This window comes from Microcebus murinus, chromosome 10, assembly GCF_040939455.1.
Source record: "Microcebus murinus isolate Inina chromosome 10, M.murinus_Inina_mat1.0, whole genome shotgun sequence".
NCBI lineage: Eukaryota > Metazoa > Chordata > Mammalia > Primates > Cheirogaleidae > Microcebus > Microcebus murinus.
The window spans coordinates 41,045,386-41,066,741 of NC_134113.1; the positions used below are offsets into that span (position 1 = coordinate 41,045,386).

Genomic DNA, 21,356 nt, shown 5'->3' on the forward strand with positions numbered 1-21,356 from the left:
TCTCTGAAGTGCTGTCCAACTCTTAAGATTTTCTAAGTAGTGTGTCAGTGGCTTGACTCCTCTAATTCTATAAATCCTGGAGTGTTCCATATATGATGGTATTGTCTTTTGAATACTCTTACTATATCTGAATGAACTATTAATATTTTTGTATTATGTAGTTCTGAATTAACTTAATATCTGAATTAATTGAATTAATTTCTTTAATAAATAGTTATGAAGTTCCTACTCTTCTCTTAGTTTTCTAAGTCCTGAGATATAGGGTGAGAAAAACCAGTAATCTTTGTCTTTATAAGTTTATAGTCTAATGTTCAAGACAAATAACTATCATTCAATGCTTTAAACACCTTATCTAGTTGTTTGAAAACAGAATTTGTATGTTGGCTTTATGATTATGTCATTAGGTACAGAGAAATGACACTGATCTAGGAATATGTTAAAATGTACACATATATTTTGCTATGCATTAATTTGTTGACTAAATAAATATTTATTAAGTATCTATGCTATATTAAGGGTAGGAGATACCAACTTTCCTGGTCTTGACAGTTTGTTAGGGAAATGAAAAGCTAATTACAGTGAAGAGTGATGACTGTCATGACTGGGGAAGTACAAGGACTAGGAGGACCTGGACACTTGAGGGTTTAAATTTTTCTGATTTTATTAATATTATTTGCAAATGAATTGTAGTACTCTAAAATGACCTATAGTGATTTGAAATGGCTATAATAGTTGCTAAGATATAAATAATTGAGAGACTAGTGTGTGGGGAAAATCACTGTGCTAACTGCTCGGCAGCCGTATCTCAACTTGGGTTTGTTAGCTAGCAATCATATGGCAAAGAGAATAACTCTCGTGAATAAACAACCAACCAACCCAACCTCTAAACAACAACAACAAAACCCCAACAAATCGATAAGAACAAAAAACCCATACCAAACCAATAGCAACTTAAAAAAAATTTGCTTCCTTGTGAAAAATAGCTCTGAAAAGAAAGCCATTTGTAGTGCTATATTATTATAGTATTCTCAAATCTGATGGTTTGCGATATTTTCAGAATAAGTCTACTTTTACTGTTGGTTGATAAGTCTTCTTGATTTTACTCTGAAGAGTAGAATTCCAGGCTAAAGGCAAGGGTTTTTTAGGGGAGGAGTGGTCTGGGGATGGGATACAGGAAACCCTGTATATAAGTTAGTAAGGAACTGGGTTATCTTTCAGATAAAAAGTTTTCATTGGCGGTGAAATAAAAGTAAATTTTAATAATAATGATGGCTACTATTTATTGAATGTTACATTATTCCAGCAGGATGAGAAATGTGCTAACATTAAATTCATTTTACACATTACAAACATTGGTTCAGAGAGATGAAGTTCTTACTCAAGCTTATATTATGAGAAAGTGGCAAAAATCAGGATTATAACATAAATATAACTTCAAGCTGGCACTGTGACATGCTATCTTTAAAAAATCAAAAATAATTTACTATTATAATAAATCCAAATCTATTTATTGAAAGAGAAAGTATGAATGAATAACTAAACAAAAATTTATCCTTGGTAATATAAGGATGAAGTATAAAATAAAATATACAAAATTTTGGTGACAGATATAGTCATCTAATCTTTATTTAATAAATATTTGCAAGCTTGCTATTTTCAACATTCTCTTGCAAGCATTTTTACCAATCACCACATGATATTCATTGGACGAATCACTATATTTTATTCTTTGTATTAGATGAAGAATACTGTTTGCTAAAAATATTTTCATAATCCTACTCTGGCAAAACCAAAACTGATAAAGGTTTGGAAAATGAGTGAAGAAAATAAATGTATATCTCAATGTGGTAGAGAGGAGGGACATGCATTAATTTCCTATTGCTGCTGAAAGATTATCATAAACTTAGTAGTTTAAAACAGCATAAATTTATTCTTTTACAGTTCTGGAAGTCAGAATGGGTCTTAAAGGGCTAAAACTAAGCTGTCAGCAGGGGTGGTTCCTTCTGGAGGCTCCCGGAGATAGTCTATTCCTTGTCTCTTCTGCCTTCTGGAAGTTTCCCATGGCCTCTTTCTCCATCTTCCCAGCCAGCTGCATAGTATCTTTGCTGCTCTCTGGCCAGTGCTTTCATCCTTACATCTTCTCTGTCTCACTCTAATCTTCCTTCCTGCCTAATAAGGACCATGGTGGTTGCTTTGAGTCCACTAGATAATACTGGATAATCTTTCCATCTCAAAATTCTTAATCACACCTGAAAAGTACTTTTTGCTATGTAAGGTAACATATTAACAGGGTCTGCGGATTAAGATGTGGACCCCTTTGGGGGCACATTATTCAGACTGCCACAGAGCATTATTTAACTATCCTAGAAATAGTTGATTTTGTTGAAAGAAATGCTTAATGAAAGTGATTAACCATATGATTTCTTTCCATGTAGTATTATTATGTAATTTGTATGAATTATTTAATATTAGGGTAAGAATTATTGTATATTAATTTTACCTTTTTCAAAGTATACTGCATGATAACTACACGAATGTGAATGGATTTAGAGGTTAAAGGAGTTGCTGCTTCTTCTAGGAGCCAAATTCAGCCATTCTCTGGAAGAAAGAAATCATCACAAGTATGTAAGCTATATAATTTTGCTCTTTCAGGATGATTCAGTAAATAATTTTCTGATGCTTTCTGTATGTTTTTATGATGACTTACACTTACAAAAATTCAGGGTAAACATTTCTTAGATTTATAGAATGGAACTGCCAAAATTGAAGATAATAATTACATGAAAATTTGCCACTGCTTGAGTTAGTTTTATTTTTTAAAAATATGCTTATTGTCTTATTAGTGTTATATGAAAAATTATCTGTGTACATACATAAAATATAAAAATTGTCAAAGAAGAAAATATATCAACATTTCCAACACTAAGAAGCACCCTATTAACATTTTAGTGGATTTACATAATTGCTAGCTCATTGTAAACTGCATATATACTTTTGTATCCTGATTTTTTATATAACATGAGGCATAAGCATCTTTATATTATTAAAAACTTTAAAAATACTTTTAATGGTTATATTATGTATAATACAGTTGATATTCAGGGAGGCTTGAAAGACCATGAACCAAACTTACTTTAAAGTATACTTTGTTTATTTTAAAATTTTATTTATATATATATTTATTAGAGGCAAGATCTTGCCCTGTCGCTCAGGCTGGAGTGCAGTGGCACAATCATAGTTCACTATAATCTCATGAACCTGGGCTCAAGTGATCTTCCTGCTTTGGCCTCCCAAAGTGCTGGGATTACAGATGTGAATCATTGTACCTGGCCATTATTTTTATTTAAAATGGAATCTCAGTGACTGAATTCTTTTGAATTTATTTATTTTTTACTTACCAATGTGCTTACTTAGCACAATGCTAGATGTTAAAGACCCAGTAATAAATGAGATGAGAAGACTTCTCTTTATGTGCCTCTAGTTTTGTAAGCAAAATTTATAATTCCAACAGTGTTAAGTTCAACTACAGAAATATATACGAAATATAAGCAAAATATATGGAGGTTCAAAGAAGAGGCAATGGTTGAATGTGGGGTTATAGAAAGTTTCAATGAGGAATGCTATCTGTATTCATTGCAAGAATGTACAGAACTTTGATAGGCAAAAATGTGGAGAAGGCAACAAGGGTAGTGATGATTTTATGCTTAAAAATACAGATAGATCACTTAAATTTCTATTTTTATATTTAAATCAAAATTAAATTATTTTGGAGAACCAATATTATATTTTATGGTAGCTAGGTAGGAAGAGTATCTGGTCTTCTAGCATTAGGACTTTTTCTTTTTAACCTTCATAATATCACTATTGTATATTTCACTGATTAATTTTTTTTATTTCAGGATATTATGAAGGTACATTTTGGTTACATCTTTTGACTTTGCCTCACTCAAGTGAGGGTTAGAGGCATGCCCTTCCCCTCTACAATGCTTACCACATCCATTAGTTGTAAGTTTACCCCCCCAACCCCCTAATCCCTGGAGAATATTACTACCATGTGAGCACCGTAGTGTTGATCAGTCAGTGCCAATTTGATGGCGAGTACATGTGGAGCCCATTCTTCCGATCTTGTGATACCTCATGTCAGATAATGGACTCAAGTTCTATCCAGGAAAATATAAGAGGTGCTAGATCACTGTTGTTTCTTATAATTGAGTAATATTCTATTGTATACATATATCAAATTTTAATAATCCACTCATGCATTGATGGGCACTTGGGTTGTTTACATATCCTTGCAATAGTAAATCGTGCTGCTCTAAACATTTGGGTGCAGATGTCTTTATTATAGAATGTCTTTTGCTCTTTTGGATAGATGCCTAATAGTGCTATTGCTGGATCGAATGGTATTTCTATTTTTAGCTCTTTGAGGTATCTCCAAATTCTTTCCCACAGAAATTGCACTAATTTGCAATCCCACCGGCAGTGTAAGAGTGTTCCTCCTGTCTCTCCACATCCTAGCCAGCATTTGTTGTTTGGGATTTTTTTGATAGGTGCCAATTTCATTGGGGTTAGGTGATACCTCATTGTGGTTTTGATTTGCATTTCTTTAATGATTAGAGATGTTGAGCATTTTTTAAATATGTTTACTGGCCATTATTCTGTCTTCTTTTGAAAAGTTTCTGTTCATGTCCTTTGCCCATTTATTGATGGGGTTGTTTGATTTTTTTCTTATTGATTTTTTTTAAGTTTTAGATATATTCTTTTTATCAGTCCTTTATTGGATGTGTAGAGAGCAAATATTTTCTCCCATTCTGTAGGCTGTCTATTTGCTATAATGATAGTTTCCTTGGGAATGTTTATAGCTACATAATTCACAATTGTAAAGATGTGGAAACAATACAAGTGCCCATCAATACATGAGTGTATTATAACATGTGGTATATGTATATCATGAAGTTCTATTCAGCCACAAAAAACAATGGCGAAGTAGCACCTCTTGTATTATCCTGGATAGAGCTGGAACCCATTCTACTATGTGAAGTATCCTAAGAATGGAAAAATAAGCACCGCATGTACTTACCATCAAATTGGTTTTAGCTGATCAACACCTAAGTGCGCATACAGCAATAACATTCATCTGGTGTCAGGCATATGGGAGTGGGGAGAAGAGGACGAGTATAAACACACATAATGAGTGCGACGTGCACCATTTAGGGGATGGACATGCTTGAAGCTCAGACTTGGGTGGGGCAAGGGCAATATATGTAACCTAAACATTTATACCCCCATAATATACTAAAAGAAAAAAGAAATAAAAAAAGAGAAATATTTATGAGGAAGTGCTCAAAAAACAAAACAAAACAAATGCTAACTCTTGCCCGTGGGCTTGTGCAGCATTAGTTGTTTTCTGGCTGAAGCAATTTTCTCCCATTTCTTTTCTTTTTTGAAATATTTAATTATTTTTTAATTTCAGCATAATATGGGGGTACAAATTTTAAGGTTATGTACATTGCCCTTGCCTCTTCTCCCTCCTCAAGTCAGAGCTTCAAGGGCGTCCAACTCCCAGGCAGTGCACATCACACTTATTATGTGTGTATATACCCATCCCCTCTTCCCCCCTCCCACCTGCCCAACACCAGATAAATGTGTTTTTTTTTTAACAGTTTGGTTACATTTTATATCTTTGCCTCTCCTTAGCAAGGGTTAAAGGTATGCTCTTCCCCTCCACAATGCTCACCACATCCCTCAGATGTGGGTCTACGCCCCACCTCCAGAATCCCTGGAGAACACCACCACCCTTTGAGCACGGTAGGGATAATCAGTCAGTACCAATTTGATGGCAAGTAGGTGTGGAGCCCCTTTATCTGATCTTGTGTCGCCTCACTTTGGATAATGGGCTTAAACTCAATCTAGGATAATATAAGTGGTGCTAGCTTGCTGTCGTTTCTTAGAAGTGAGTAATATTCCATTGTAAACATATACCAAATTTTAATAATCCGCTCATGAATTGACGGGCATTTGGGTTGTTTCCTCGTCCTTGAAATAGTGAATTGTGCTGCCATAAACATTCGGGTGCAGATGTCTTTATAATAGAATGTCTTATACTCTTTTGGGTAGATGCCTAATAATGCTATTGCTGGGTTGAATGGTATTTCTATTTTTAGCTGTTTGAGGTATCTCCAAATTCTTTTCCACAAAGGTTGCACTACTTTACAGTCCCACTAGCAATGTAAGAGTGTTCCTGTCTCTCCACATCCTCATCAGCATTTGTTATTTGGGGATTGTTTGATAGAGGCCAATCTCATTGGGGTTAGGTGGTATCTCATTGTGGTTTTGATTTGCATTTCTCTGATGATTAGAGATGTTGAGCATTTTTTTATATGTTTGCAGGCCATTATTCTGTCTTCTTTGAAAAAGTTTCTGTTCATTTCCGTTGCCCATTTCTTGATGGGGTTGTTTGATTTTTTCTTGTTAATTCTTTTGAGTTCTAGGTAGATTCTTGTTATCAGACCTTTATCAGAAGTGTAGAGAGCAAATATTTTCTCCCATTCTGTAGGTTGTCTATTTGCTCTAATGATAGTTTCCTTGGCTGTGCAGAAACTTTTTAATTTGATCAGATCCCATTTGTTTATTTTTGTTGCTGCAGAGATTGCTTTGGGGGTCTTCTTCAAGAGTTCTTTGCTTAGGCTGATGTCTGAAAGGGTTTTCCCAACGTCTTCTTCTAGGATTCTTAAGGTTTCATGCCTTAGGTTTAAGTCTGTCATCCATCTTGAGTGGATTTTTGTGAGAGGTTAGAGGTAGGGATCCAGATTCATTCTTCTGCATGTAGCTATCCAGTTTCCCCAGCACCATGTATTTATTGAAGAGAGATTCTTTTCCCCAATGTATATTTTTGTCTGCTTTATCAAAGATTAAGTTATCATATGCAGATGGTTTCATCTCTGGAATCTCAGTCCTGTTCCAAAGATCAATGCCTCTGTTCTTGTGCCAGTGACAGGCTAATTTAATTATTATTGCTTTATAGTACAGCTTGAAGTCAGAAAGACTGATGCCTCCCAGTTTGTTCTTTTTACTTAAGATTGCTTTGGCTATATACGGTTTTTTTTCTGGTTCCATACAAAGCGAAGAATTATTTTTTCTAGATCTGTAAAGAATGATGGTGGTACTTTGATGGAGATTGCATTAATTCTGTAGATCACTTAGGTAATATTGACATTTTAGCAATATTGATTCTACCAATCTATGAACAAGGTAGATTTTTCCATCTGTTTACATCTTCTATAATTTCTTTTTTTAGCGTTTTGTAGTTCTCCTTGTATAAGTCTTTCATATCTTTCATTAAAGATAATGCTAGATATTTAATTTTCTTTGGGGGTATAATAAAAGGTATTGTGTTTTCGATTTCAGATTTGGCTTGATGGTTCTTAGCATATATGAATGCCTCTGAATTGTGTATATTGATTTTGTAACCTTAACTCCTCCTGATCCTTTAGAACTTCTGTTAAAGGGTGCATTTTTTTTTTTTTTTTTTCTGAAAAGCTTTCTAAATTCCCTAGAGTGGGCTGGGCACACATGCTATGAAGGTGCTCTGTCATAGACTTATTTTTTCCATTATTGTTTATTTGAGTGAATGCTTTCCCCAGCAGACAGAATGCTATATGGGCAGGAATTATCTGTCTTGCTTACCATTTTGTTTGTATCTCACGGACAGGGAGAAGGGGCTTAATAAGTATTTCTTATATTGATTTACTGACAAAAATTATAGCTTTATGGCATTCTCTCAATGCTTATCTCTTATAGTATAATGAGTATATTAATACTGATTCTATTTTTTTTTCATTAAAGCAAGAATGGACTTCTGAATCATGGGCAATTCGGAATTCCTGTCCACCAGTGTAAGTCACATTTCTAAACATTTGAATGGTTTAATGGGCTCACATTTATGACACATTGATTAGTTAAAAAAGAAAATAAAATTATACATATAGCTATGATTGTGAGCCACAGAAAATTCTATATGCATATGCATAGCCTGAAATTAATATGCCAAAATTAAAATAACTCTTGTGATAAGTCATATTTATTTTGTTTTTTTATGTTCTTTAATTTTATTTTTATATTTTCCTGAAAAAGTTAAAGTATTTTTTTCATTTAGAAAACTCAGAAAACTAATGCATTTATTAAAGAAATATATTAAATGTTTTCCATTTTATAATTGGTTTAGCCAAATGAATGTAAAGATAAATCTGCCTGTGCTTTAGTTTAGAGGATTATGGCCAATTTTACAAATCTTATTAAAATTATTTTATTTTTGGACCAGAATACATTAATTTATGTTTTATATTATTTTTGCCTTTTAAAATTTGAATGATATGATTTTTATATTCTATCAAGTATTTTAGACTACAGGGATTCTTGGAAAATAAAAATTAAAAAGTCAGTAATTTACTAGGCTGAACCACATAACATTGACATTTGTAGAGATTAAAAATGGACAAACATCAACAATTTCACGTGGTTCTATGTGATAGAAACCTGTATGCTCATCTAGACATAAAGATGAGAGTTAGGTGCAAGTGCTAGATATAAGATATTTAGTATGTAACAATGGCTGTGTCAGTTGTGTGCTGGGAAATGTTCAACAACTGGTTTTCTGAAAGTGTATTACATGTTTATTATAAATTTTGCTTGTTCATTATAAATAAATTTAAGTATATATTCAGTTGATTATAACTTTTACTGATAAAAAGGATGTGTAGCAATCTACAAATACAAATAAAATATATAAACTCATTAACATAGATCCTGTATAGCCAATGGATCCTCATAGATGCTCTCTTGGTTTTTTTCTGAACTCTGTATCTCTAACTAACCTATAGTTGCAATTAATGAACCAGTGTAGTTAGAACGTGAATGTTGGTTGTTATTTTCATTTATTGTAAAGTGATGTGAATGATTTCTTTGCTGAATCAAATAATAGTTTTGAAGTCCAAAGCAGTATTTCCTCAGTTTATTTTGATGCTATTCACTGGGTGATAGCTATAGACATGGCACACTCTTAAGTTTAATCTGCATTATTAGCATTTTTCTCCGTTGCTTTTTTAAGTCTCAGAAATCAACAAAATGATAAATCAAGACCTGATTTATAACATTTGCCAATTTCAGTGTAAATAATCCCACCATGGTTGATTTCAAGCTATCTATGTATTAAGAACATCATTGAGCACAAAGTTAGAAAGGATGCACACTAATATATTACCAAACAGTTATGATAGACCTAAATGCCTCAATCATTAGGAAGTGATACATTTTGAGTATTTATTACTTTTCTTTTTAATATAATTTAATGATAAATTTATATAATTTTATTTTTAATGCTGCCTATGTTTAGCAACCAGCTTGAAAAATTACTGAACGCTTAACAAAAGCCTATCACAAGACAGTAGAAGCAAGCATACCACTGGCTTCAATGTACCTTTTTCTATAAGATATAGCATATATGGTTTGCAATTATTAAAACCTCATTTTGCAAAGTTATGGGATGCATAGATTATTTCTTTCAGGGTTCCACGACTTGATTTGAGAAGCCTTATTGACTCTGATGATGAGGTAATTTTTACTTAGTATTTAATATAATATACATTCATACATAATATTACATATAGAATATGATAAGTAACATTACCTTTTATTTTTTAGGATGATTTTTCATATATTCCACTTAGTACAGCGCAGGTTTATTTTAACCCACCAAATTCATCTTCTACTCTTGGCTGGGTCACACCAGGTCAAATACCATATACTCAGCATCATCTAAATGAACTGGTTAGTATTTATTTGCTTATTACCATCTTTCAGAATTATAGTATTCATTATTAGCACAGTATCTACTCCAGAAGTTTTATTATATCTATCTATATATTTGCCAAGTTTAAATATTTTATATATTCAAATCCCAAACAATAATGCTGGTGAAATAATTTTACTTTCTTTTGCATTTTTTCACACAAAGGAATGGTATTTTAAAAATTTTGATGAAATCGGTAAAGTACAGGTATATTCTAATATGTAATCCAGGGGTTTTAAAAATATGGCAAAATATTAGATCAGATCTTTCCAGTTTAACAGCATAAGATTGGTCTCTTGGAAATGAAATCATACTTTAGGCTACTAGAATACTGTGGAGTAAGTAAGTAGCTATGTGAATTCCAAGTTGTCTCCTTGGGACAAGTTAATATTTCAGACGTAACTAGTGTAAGTAAATATACCTATTCCATGGTGTTTCCTTGGGGCATACTTATACCTCAGGCATATCTAGTGTTTCATTTCATGTTATGAATACAGGTTCTGACAAGTATTCTAAGTAGGGCTTTCCTGTCTTTTTTTAGTCTTCCACCTGTAGTTGGCTCTCATCATGTTCTCCTCAATTTCATTTTGAAAAATTTCATAAATAATGCCCTAGTGTGTATCTTGCTATGGTTTTTACCCTGAAGCTTTACCTTATCTGGGTTAGACTTGAATATCCTCAACACTTTTCAAGGATTGGATTGGCTTTATATGCTCCTTTTGGAGTGTGTGTCCCTCCCTGAGTAGGTATTTATACCCTCGTATTTACTTGTAGTTCTTTTAGGTTTCTCTTATCCACTGGTTTTATTATCTCTCACTTCTATAGAAATGTGGCAGGGAACCAAATAATACCAGAAGGTAGAATATGTCAATAGTCTAGAAATGGCAGCCAGTGCTTCCCAGCATTAGTAATCTCCAGTCTCCATGTCTGTTCTGGAAAACAATGATTAACAATAAAGTTCTTCTGGAGCAGGAAAAATAAAGCTTATAAAAAACTCCTAAGAAGAAAGAAAAGTCAATTTTTCTCCTTTCAAATTTTTTTAGAACCATTACTGATCTTCAGGTAGAAAACATGGTACAGTCTTACTGATATTTAAGATGAGTGCCCATTCCAAGCAGTTCTATCTGCTCTAATTTGGTCAGTGATGCTGTACTAGCTGAATGTTTTAAATATCATCTGTATTTAGAAAATAGATTATAATGGTCTGTCTATTAGGCATAAATGCTAAGGTAAATGGTAAACCCATCAATGTCAATAAGGAAAATAAAAATTATTTAGATTTTTTTCTGGTGGATAGCATACTTTTCTTTCTACCTGTAGGAGGAGGATGTGATACCTGAAAATTTACCAGCACCAACAGAAAAATATAAACTAAAATATCAGCAATATGAAACTGAAATGAGAGATGGATATAAGCAGTTTAGTCAAAGAAATGCAGAAAAGACAAAATCAAATATCACTCATCAACAATCTCCAAGAAATAAGATAGATGAAAAGGTAATGTATGAGGCTTTATAAATTTCTAATGAGATTTTAAAAAACTGCACCAAAATTTCTTTTTGTCTGATATGTATTGCTGTTAGTCATAGTAAGATAGGAGCTAACATTTATTTCTGTGTTTCAGGGACTATTTTATGTATTTTGCTTAGAACTATTTCATTCTTCACAAAAATTTTAAAGGATTATTATCACCATTTTCAGACACAAAAGTCGAGCCACATGATTTAGTTATCTTTTCTCTGTTAGAAGCTTTTCACTTGTCTTGAGATTGGAAATTAGACAATCTTATATATGTATGTATATATTTGATATATACTTGATTTAGCTGTCTTGAACTCGGTTGGTCTCACAGTCTAAGTGTTAAAGTTGAAAAGTAGTTTCAGACTTTATAGTGACCTTGTTTTAGTCTAAAACTTTATCACTTCGTGATTGTCTTTTGCCTCATTTTGGGAAAGTTTTTTTTAACATCATGAATTACTGAAATTTTTATACTTTCATTTAATATTAATTAGGTATGAATTCACTATTCATGAATATAAGAGCAAATTAAACATAATAAGTTTAATGGCTTTAATAAGGAAAAGTCAATCTTGATTTTTGGAAAGAATAATACTGACCAAAAGAAGAGGACACTTGGATAGAATTCTTAATTCAGTTAACCTTCTATAAGAATAATATATTTTCAGGGAAGTCTGATGATTGTACTTGCTTAGCATTTTCCTGTAGGTAAAAAAAAATGTTAAATTGATAAATAGGTGTATCATGTCAGCTATTTTTCTTTAATCCATGTAGGAACTTTCTAGAACTAAATAAATAGCATAGTGTTTAGCTGAAAGAGTAATACAATTAATGGGATTATTTGATCTTTTTAATCTTACAGGCATTTTTCTAAACCGAAATAGATGTACACAGATATGGTAACCTGGTGTATATATTACTAGGGAAGATAATTTCACAACCCTTTAGCATCTGGTCATGTATTATTAATATTTGCAAGATATACCATGTGCTATTTATATCACTGTAAATATACTGGGAAAACAGAATGAGGGTTTCCATAAGTACTTGCTTTATTGAGCGGCAGCAAAATGATTCTAAATATTTTCAAAGTAAAACTTTTATTTCCTTGAACACAAGTTCAAATGGACATTTGTTTACTTTTGTTTTAAGAGAAGAACAAATCTCATTTGCAAATCTTTCCATAGAATTGGTATATATATATATATATATATATATATATACACACACATACATATATATATAGTATGAATAAAGAGTTTTATTGAAGCCAATATGTGCATATTTTCTGCTGGGAAAGATACTGTTTTGTTTCTTTAATTTTTTAAATCTATATTAAAAGTGTGAAATTATTATGTTTAATATGTTTTTGGTAGTCTTACAGAAGAACTTCTATAAAAAAGGTTTCCTTAGATTTTCTGTATAACAATCATGTACTTATGGGGTTTGAGCATTTGATGCCTTTTTAAGTGTAAATCATTTTAAGAATCAAAACTGCTGTATAAAAGGACTACTAGTAAATTCTGTGACAATTAGTGAATTAACTCTGTAATAGTAATCTCTGAAAATAAAAGAAGTCCGTGATACCAGACCTGTAAGCCCCTCTTTAAAGCAGGGAGCTATATGTAAATTGATCCTCTTTCCTGATAAAGAAAAGCTAAGGTTACATATATTTAAGATCCAGGACAATAACTAATGACCACAGCTGATGGTTATAACAAATCAGGCTGATACATGAATCAATTAATAATCAGTTGAATAGTAAGATAAAAGTTTGAGCATTTGGTCAAGGGCCTCAGGCTGCTCCCATTCATGGTGGAGGGTGAAGGGAAGCCAGCTGTGCAGAGATTACATAGTGAGCAAGGAAGCAAGAGAGAGAGGGGGCAGGTGCCAGGCTCTTTTTAACAACCAACTCTTGGGGGAACTAATAGAGTGATAATCCATGCACTTCTGAGAGAGGGCATTGATCTATTCATGAAGGATCTGCATCCATGAACCAAGCACCTCCTACTAGGCCCCATCTCCAAGACAGGGAGATCAAATCACAACATGAGATTTAGATGAGACAAACATCCAAACCATAACATTTCTAATGGCAAATTTCCTTTGTTGAGTTTTCCTTCCACTTAGTATAAAAAGGCGATGAGCCTCTTGTCAAACTGTTTGGCTACCTAAAATGTAAACTTGTGTGTGCATAATATGTTTTTAAAATAATGAAACATCTTTAAATAAAACATGAAAATCATTAAACTTCAATTTCATATAAAATATCTTAATTTCCTCATTGTATTTATTATTATTATTATTATTATTTATTTATTTATTTTTGAGACAGAGTCTTGCTTTGTTGCCTAGGCTAAAGTGAGTGCCCTGGCATCAGCCTAGCTCACAGCAACCTCAAACTCCTGGGCTAAAGCAATCCTCCTGCCTCAGCCTCCCAAGTAGCTGGGACTACAGGCATGCACCACCATGCCCAGCTAATTTTTTTCTATATATATTAGTTGGCCAATTAATTTCTTTCTATTTATAGTAGAGACAGGGTCTCGCTCTTGCTCAGGCTGGTTTTTAACTCCTGACCTCGAGCAATCCTCCCGCCTCGGCCTCCCAGAGTGCTAGGATTACAGGCGTGAGCCACCATGCCAGGTCATTATTATTAATCATTCCAGATATATCTTTTCTCACCCATTCTATTAAAAAAATACACCTCTTAGTTTTTGAAATGATCACTATAATTCATTCATATATTATTTATTATTTCAACAAATAGTTATTGAATGCTTAACTCTATGGGCAGAGTTCAAGGGAGCCTGGGAGGCAGATCAGAAGGCCTCATAAACCTTGTAAGGACTTTGTGTTTTGCTCTGAGGCAGAAAGCTGATTTGTTCTTTTGAGAATGAGTTTTATTGGGAATAGGGCAAAGCTGGAAGCAGGAACACCTTTGAGCAGGCTGTCACAATAATCCAGGCCAGATACGATAGTGATGGCTTGGACTCAGGTGGTGGTAGCAGCGTTTTGGGGTAAGAAGTGGTCTCACAAGGTCATATTCTGGATAGATTCTGAAGGTAGGGCTGAGATTTAAGGATGGATTGATTGTAGGCTTGAGAGAAATGGGAAATCAAGAATGATTCTACATGGATGAAACTGCAGGACGCTATGCTAAGTGAAATAAGCCAGACCTAGAAAGACAAAATACAAAAATGTTTTCACTTACAAGTGGAATCTAAAAAGGTTGAATCATGAAAGTGGACAGTAGAATGTTGGTTGCCAGGGTCTTGGGGGTGGGGGGTGTTGAGTAAATGGGGAGATGTCAGCCAAAGGGTCCAAACTTTCAGTTATAAGTTGAATAAGTTCTGGGGATCTAATGTACACATGATGGCTATGGTTACAAATACTGTATTTTTTACTTGAAATTTGATGAGGGAGCAGGTTTTAAGTGTCCTCACCACGTGAACACACACACAGACATACACAAATGGTAACTATATGTGGTGATGGATGTGTGAATTAATTTGATTGTGGTAATCATTACACAATGTATACATATATCAAATAATCATGTATATCTTGAATATACACAATTTTTATTTGTCAATTAAATATTTTAAAATTAATTTTTGAGAAAGAATGACTCTGAAGCTTTTGGCCTGAGCAGTTCCCATTAACTGCAGCTGGGGGAAGACCACAAGGAAGTCTGGTTTGGGGAGGTTAAGTTTGAAGTACCAAGTGGAAATGTTATTGTTTTCCTTTTGTAGAAGGTTGAAAACTAGCTGAAAGAAAATAAAATCCTTTTGAGAGGGTTTTTTTCAAACTAAACATAAGGTAGTGCTTTGCTTATACTTAAATATATATATTGAATTAATCTGCTCAATTTACCCTATGTAATGCTTGGCATCTTTTTGGTGCCTGTATAAATAAATCACTACCTATAAAAAAACAGATATATTAATGAGTAAATAAATACAATTATGAAGTGTCCTCATAAATTGATTTTCAAATAGTAAATATTTAATCAAGTTTCATTATTCATTTATTGAATAAATATTTATCACATACTCACCATGTGTGATCCTGTTTTGGCACCAGGGATAAAAATGATAGACATGGTTCCTGTCCTCATGGAACTCACATTAGGAGAAGCAGGCAATGAATCATTAACAAATATATTAATATAATAATAATTTATATAGCAATCAAAGGTCATAAAGACAGAGCAGAGTGTGAAGATGGAGTGTGACCTTTCAATGAAAATCTAAAGTAAAAATAAGCCCTGGGGATAAAAACTCTTGAAATTTATTAAGTTTTTGACAAGTTTCTACTCTGTTGGAACATTTTTGTTGTTATTAAGGTAGTTTAAACACATCTCATATTCTAAGAAAAATTTGGTGCTTATCTCTTTAGCATCCCAAAGAATTCTTACCTCAAAGATTACACCCATCTTTTAATACTTTCTTTATGAATTTAATTTTATAATGGACTGGACATGCCCACATTTATTAATTTTGCAAAGACTTACCATGGACAATAATAGTTATAATAGTTGCCACTTTCATACTGTATCTCAAAATTTTTATAAGTGTTGGACATATATCATCTCTTGATTCTTTTAGTGAGGTAGTTACTATTACTAATTCCCATTTTGTCTATGAGTAAACCGAAGCACAGAGAGGTCATCTAGCTGGAAAGTGGAAGAGATGGGTTTAAACATGGGCAATGCAATTGCAGAGTCTGTACCCTTAACCCCTATACAAATAATCACTGAGATATTCAGTAGTTATATATTCCCTTATTTTGTTAAAAACCAATATTCTAGTAATTATAATTACTAATTGGAATTAGACCTAGGTTTGAATAACAGCTTTTCCATTTACTAACTGTGTCTCTCCAAGATTAAACTCCGGATGTCTTACTAATAGTTTTCTCATATATTGAAGAGAATAATAATAATAGCTTCCTCATTCATTTGTCAGGGGGAAAATTAAATAACATATCTGAAACACTTAGCCTGGCATATAATAAACTCTAATTTTCAATTAAAAATAGTATAAATATGGGTATGATCGTTCATTTGTTGCTTTCATGTATAGTGTGTACAAGGTGACGAAGCCAGCACAGATGACCTTACAACTCTGGATAGGAAAGCCCTCTTACAGCAAGGTTATGCTGACAACCCTTACAGTACAGCACAGAGTGCAAGAAAATTGGATGCAGTAAGTTTTCAGCGTTTTTACTTATTTGCTAAGCCAATGAGATAATTTGCCCTCCTTTATAGACTTATAATTGAACATATAATTGCAACAATTGAATTTGGACTGAGATAAATATTCATTAATGTGAAAATTGAGTCCTCATATTTATAAATGATTGACTTGTGTTTGGTATATATTCTGTGGAAAAATTGTCTTGAATCTTTGCAAGTTTGTAAAAATTTAGTTTATACTGTTCAAAATAAGATATGAGGTCAATCTGGCTGTGACATCTGTCACCACATTGATCACCAGGGTTGATTCGGCTGCTCTGGCTGGCTAGGTGGGTGTCACCTTGCTGCCTCAGAGCTCCATGGGAGTCCCTCCTGAAGCTGCATGCTCCATCCAAGGGGATGACCTTTCCTGATAGAGGGGGACCTTTTCTAGTCAGGGATATACCTGTGCCTGTGCTCCCCTGCTAGAACTTCCAAACAGGCTCTCAAATGTTAATTGGCCGCTATTAATGTTAGTGGGCTTATTTAGTGTTGCTTCCTCCTCAAAAGAAGTAGCCTACCTGGTTATTTTTTTGAAAGTCATAAGCTGCAAACTCTAGAGAAATTCAGGCTAGTTAAGGAAAATGCTGGAAATAAGGTAATTTTTTTAAGGAAAAGTGAAGCAAAATTCCAGATTTTCAATATTAACTTTAAATTATGTCTTTTACAAAGTCAATTAAGTTGATTAATATTGCTTAGACTAGTTCTGGCACAAAAGATAATTATGGCATTTCCGTAATGTCCTGGGGCAAGGGAGCAATGCGACTTGAAGTTCACTGGCTACCCCAGACGCTCCTAGGTGATTAATATCTTAGATTTACCTGTGACAGCTTGACAGAAATCAGTGTGGTAGCTCACAAGTTGGGAAAACTGGTTTAGATAGCTAACTAATAACAAAGCAATATGGATTTAGCTAGTTACATTATTATTGTTATTATTATTTGAGTAGAAATTCAATATATATTTTATTTGGGTCACAATCATCCAGAATCAATTATGTTCTGAATTGACAGTAATGTGTAGTCAATCTCTAGACAGGTGGACTGATTTTCTGTGGATGTCCTAAGTTGCAAATTTGTGATAGTTCTTTTATTAAAACCACATGCATATTGTTTCCTATGCCTATTATTATTTAGATCCTTATGCTTCATAGAATAAAGAGTATTACCAGGATTATCCTAAACATTAAAAACTACTTTATAAGGCAAAATAATGTCCCAAATAAAGCTTATTTTGATATATCCTAAAGTTTTATTTGAAATGAATGTTACTGATACTTAAGGCTTATTGGGTATATAATATAATCGAAACCCATCTGGATGTTATTGGATATCTTTTGTTACAATTACATTGTTAGTGGTAATGTATCCAAATTCATCACTGAGTAAGTTTTACCTTATTGTGGTAGCACTTATTTATCTGTTTTTTCCTACCAAGGAAATGTTTATATGAGTAAGCTTTCACGGCATATGCAATTGGCACCAATTTGTTTTCAAAATGTAGGTGGCGACTTCCTTATTTAATTTTTTTTAAAGTTTTTATTTTTTCATATTATGGAGGTACAAATATTGTTAAAGTTACATATATTGCCCCTGCCATTCCTCCCATGCCCTCCCTCCTCCCACCCGCCTTACCAAAAATGAATGACAGAATCAGTGAAGTATGGTTTTTATATCCATCTCGTCTAGTTCTTTTGTCATTTTTCAGTGTTGACAGATCCTTGCATCAGTGTGACTTCTGCTCCTAATCTGCTTTGTGTTTCACAGACCTTTAAATCAATGTGCCTGAGGGTGGTTCTAACCTTTTCTACAAAGTATAAGCCACCATAAACTTCAGCACTCAGGTGGGCTGTCTGCATGGGCTGTATGATCACCATTAATCTCCCCTCTTTGGCTTGCTTCTGGGTTTTCCATCTATGTCCTTGCTGGCTGATGTGGATATTTTCTGTATATAATTTCCATGTTTTAGTCAGTGTCCACTTTCTGAATCGCCCTTAGATATTATAAAATATACCTTGCTTTACCTGTAAGTTGCACAATTTTAACTTTTTAATTGTTATTTTAGAGTTATTCCTAAATAAAAACCTCATAAAGTGTTTATGAACTTAGAGAACAATACAAGATGTATTACATTATATAAATTTTATATGGGACATATTTGCATGTTTAAACTATATGTCTTAAATTTGTGCCAGACAACAAAACTAAATTCAGTGTAGGCTAACATTTAAATAATTGTGCTGAGCTTTTTCAGGTTTCTTAACAAGTTTTTGCTTTTTCTTTTTCTGACAGACCTTTAGATATTCTAAATTGATATTTTGTGTCAGTTTTAAATAAAGCATTCTCCTAAAGGTTACAAAGCCTCTATTTTAAACGACATGATCTTACTAGATTTCATTTATTAGATTTATCAATGGGGATGACAGACATTTACATTCTAAAAATAGAACAAGCTTTATTTAGAATTCTTAATTTTTTAACCTCTTTTATTTTCCCCTCAAAAGAAACATTTAAGTCATTATCATTGCATGATAATCTGATTGGAATTGAGTAATTACAAGTCTTTCAATTTGATGTGACCCATATTTTCAGATGAGTTGGGAAAGCAAAAAATACTATGAAGACAGTTTAATCAAACCAGTAATTGAGAAAAGTTGATTAAGTATTATTGATGCATTGTATACAAAGAAAAGATCATTATGCTTTCAATGATGGGAGTTTTATTTTTGTTTTGTTTTGGCTTAGATTTTTGATGTAAGGTTGAATGATTCAAACTTAGTTTGTGCCTTTTTGACTGTGAATAGTTTTAGACCAAATTCTCTTTGTGTCAGGGTTAGTATTCTTCTTGGAGCAAGTTAAGATGCCTTTTTGCAGGATGCCTTGCCTCTTGAGGGAAGGCAGGAAGGGGAGCGATGTCATACTCCTCCTCCTTTAGTCTGACTCCATAAAATGCAAAGGTAACTCACTGGAATATCTGATTATTTCTACCAAAATGTAAGTGCATTACTTTTTAGGAAATAAATAATACTGTGGATTAAATAATTGAAATTTAAATTTGTTAATGATGCAAAGTAATCTATATTTGAGAAGGAAATTTGAGATGTTTAATTTATATTTTATAATTTTTTTGTTAAATACTGCATTATTCTATTTTATGGACAATGAAATTGTCTTTATCTTCTCAGGAAATTGCAGCTGCAGAGAAGAAAAAGCAGATGGTTGCAGAGCAAGTGATGATAGACCACTTATCCAGGTGAGAATTAGTAACTAGTAATAGAAATCCATTTGGAAAGTTGTCATTAAATTTCTTTTTCATGAATGACATCCATTGCTCATTGTCAATCAATGAGCAGCTGACTCAAAAGTTCCCAAACTTTCTCTGTTCACTGCACTCTTAGTGTTTTAGTAATTTTTTCACACCACTCTCTTAGACCAATAAAAATACCTAACAGTCTATTTACTATTTTTGTCTAAACAATATAATAAGTATTTATTTCCTAACAACCTAATGAACATTTGAAAAAATAATACACATAACTTGAAAGAAAATATTTTAATTTTATTCTTGTTTACTAATGAGCTGTATGAATCTTTTAGGCACTGCACAATCTCAAATTTTAGAATCATTTACAATGTTGCCACCTGACTTTCTATTCTACATTGATTTTCACATATTTTGTTTTTTATTACAGCAACTGTGGAAAACCCAGCTTAGCAAAGATGTAACATCACTGAAGAGGCTTAGCATGATATAGTGTTGAAACTGTGAACTACATTGTGCTAGTAGTTTACCTGGTGTGCAAGTGATGCTGAATGTCACTGTGTTTCCCTCAAAAATTAAAAATATCCCACAGTGCCCCATGAGTTCACTGCAGGACCCAAGTTTGGTGCAGTTTGAGAACTTTGAGACTGTCGAGAATTTTGAAACCCCTCAGAAAACTATATAAAGTTTTAACACATACAGTGCAAAATTGTATGACAACACGGAAACATGGTGGGATTTCAGAAGAGAGGCTGGAGTAATCTAAGAAATCATCAAGGAAAAAATAAGACTTAAGTTTAGCTATGAAATAATTGTTTAGCTAAGTGGCAGAGAGAAAGAATGATACTCTACATGCATATTTTTCAAGTAAATTATTTGAAACAATTAGTTATGCCGAGAGTCTCCATTATATCTCCTTCCATGATCTCAAGCATTTATTTGATTTATTTCTTCACTTCCAGCATGCCACCACCACTGTCCTTCATAAGTTGTGATATCTGTATTGCTAGAACAGTGGTGATTTCTCAGTTTTCATTTATTTGACTCATCTGCAACATCTGTTTTCATTGAAAATTTTCTTCTCTTTGAAACACTTCTTTTTTCCACGTGGCTTCCTACACACCACACGTGTTTGTTTTCCTCCTACCTTCCACACCTTCTCAGTCTCTCCTGGTTCTTCTTCATCTCCCTAGTCTTTAAATGTGGACATGCTGAAAGGCTCAATTCTTGGACCTCTTCTATATTTGCTTTCTAAGTGATCTCGTCCAGTACCATGCCTTGAAAACCACGTATATCCTGAACTAAGATATCAATGAAATTTTTTCCAATCTGAGTTTCTGAAAGTTCATTGTCCTCTTTCCCATCATGACCACATCATCTTTAATTTTCCTCCATGATAACTCCATTCTTCAAGTTATTTAGGCCTTAAATCCTGGTGATTACTTTGATTCTTCTCTTTCTCTCAAACCCTATATTCAGTTTGTCAGCAAACAC

General features: G+C 33.2%; 1 protein-coding gene across 1 annotated transcript in view; it reads left to right on the forward strand.

Moving 5' to 3' along the window:
• Window positions 1-2,519: 2,519 nt before the first annotated feature.
• The window catches only part of CAPS2 (calcyphosine 2), a 47,775-nt gene continuing 28,938 nt past the window's right edge, over window positions 2,520-21,356 (forward strand). The window contains 7 exon segments of the mRNA XM_012751028.3: window positions 2,520-2,621; window positions 7,846-7,895; window positions 9,564-9,609; window positions 9,700-9,825; window positions 11,168-11,344; window positions 16,450-16,572; window positions 19,786-19,853. Of these exon segments, the coding sequence (XP_012606482.2) occupies window positions 2,520-2,621; window positions 7,846-7,895; window positions 9,564-9,609; window positions 9,700-9,825; window positions 11,168-11,344; window positions 16,450-16,572; window positions 19,786-19,853 (692 nt within the window).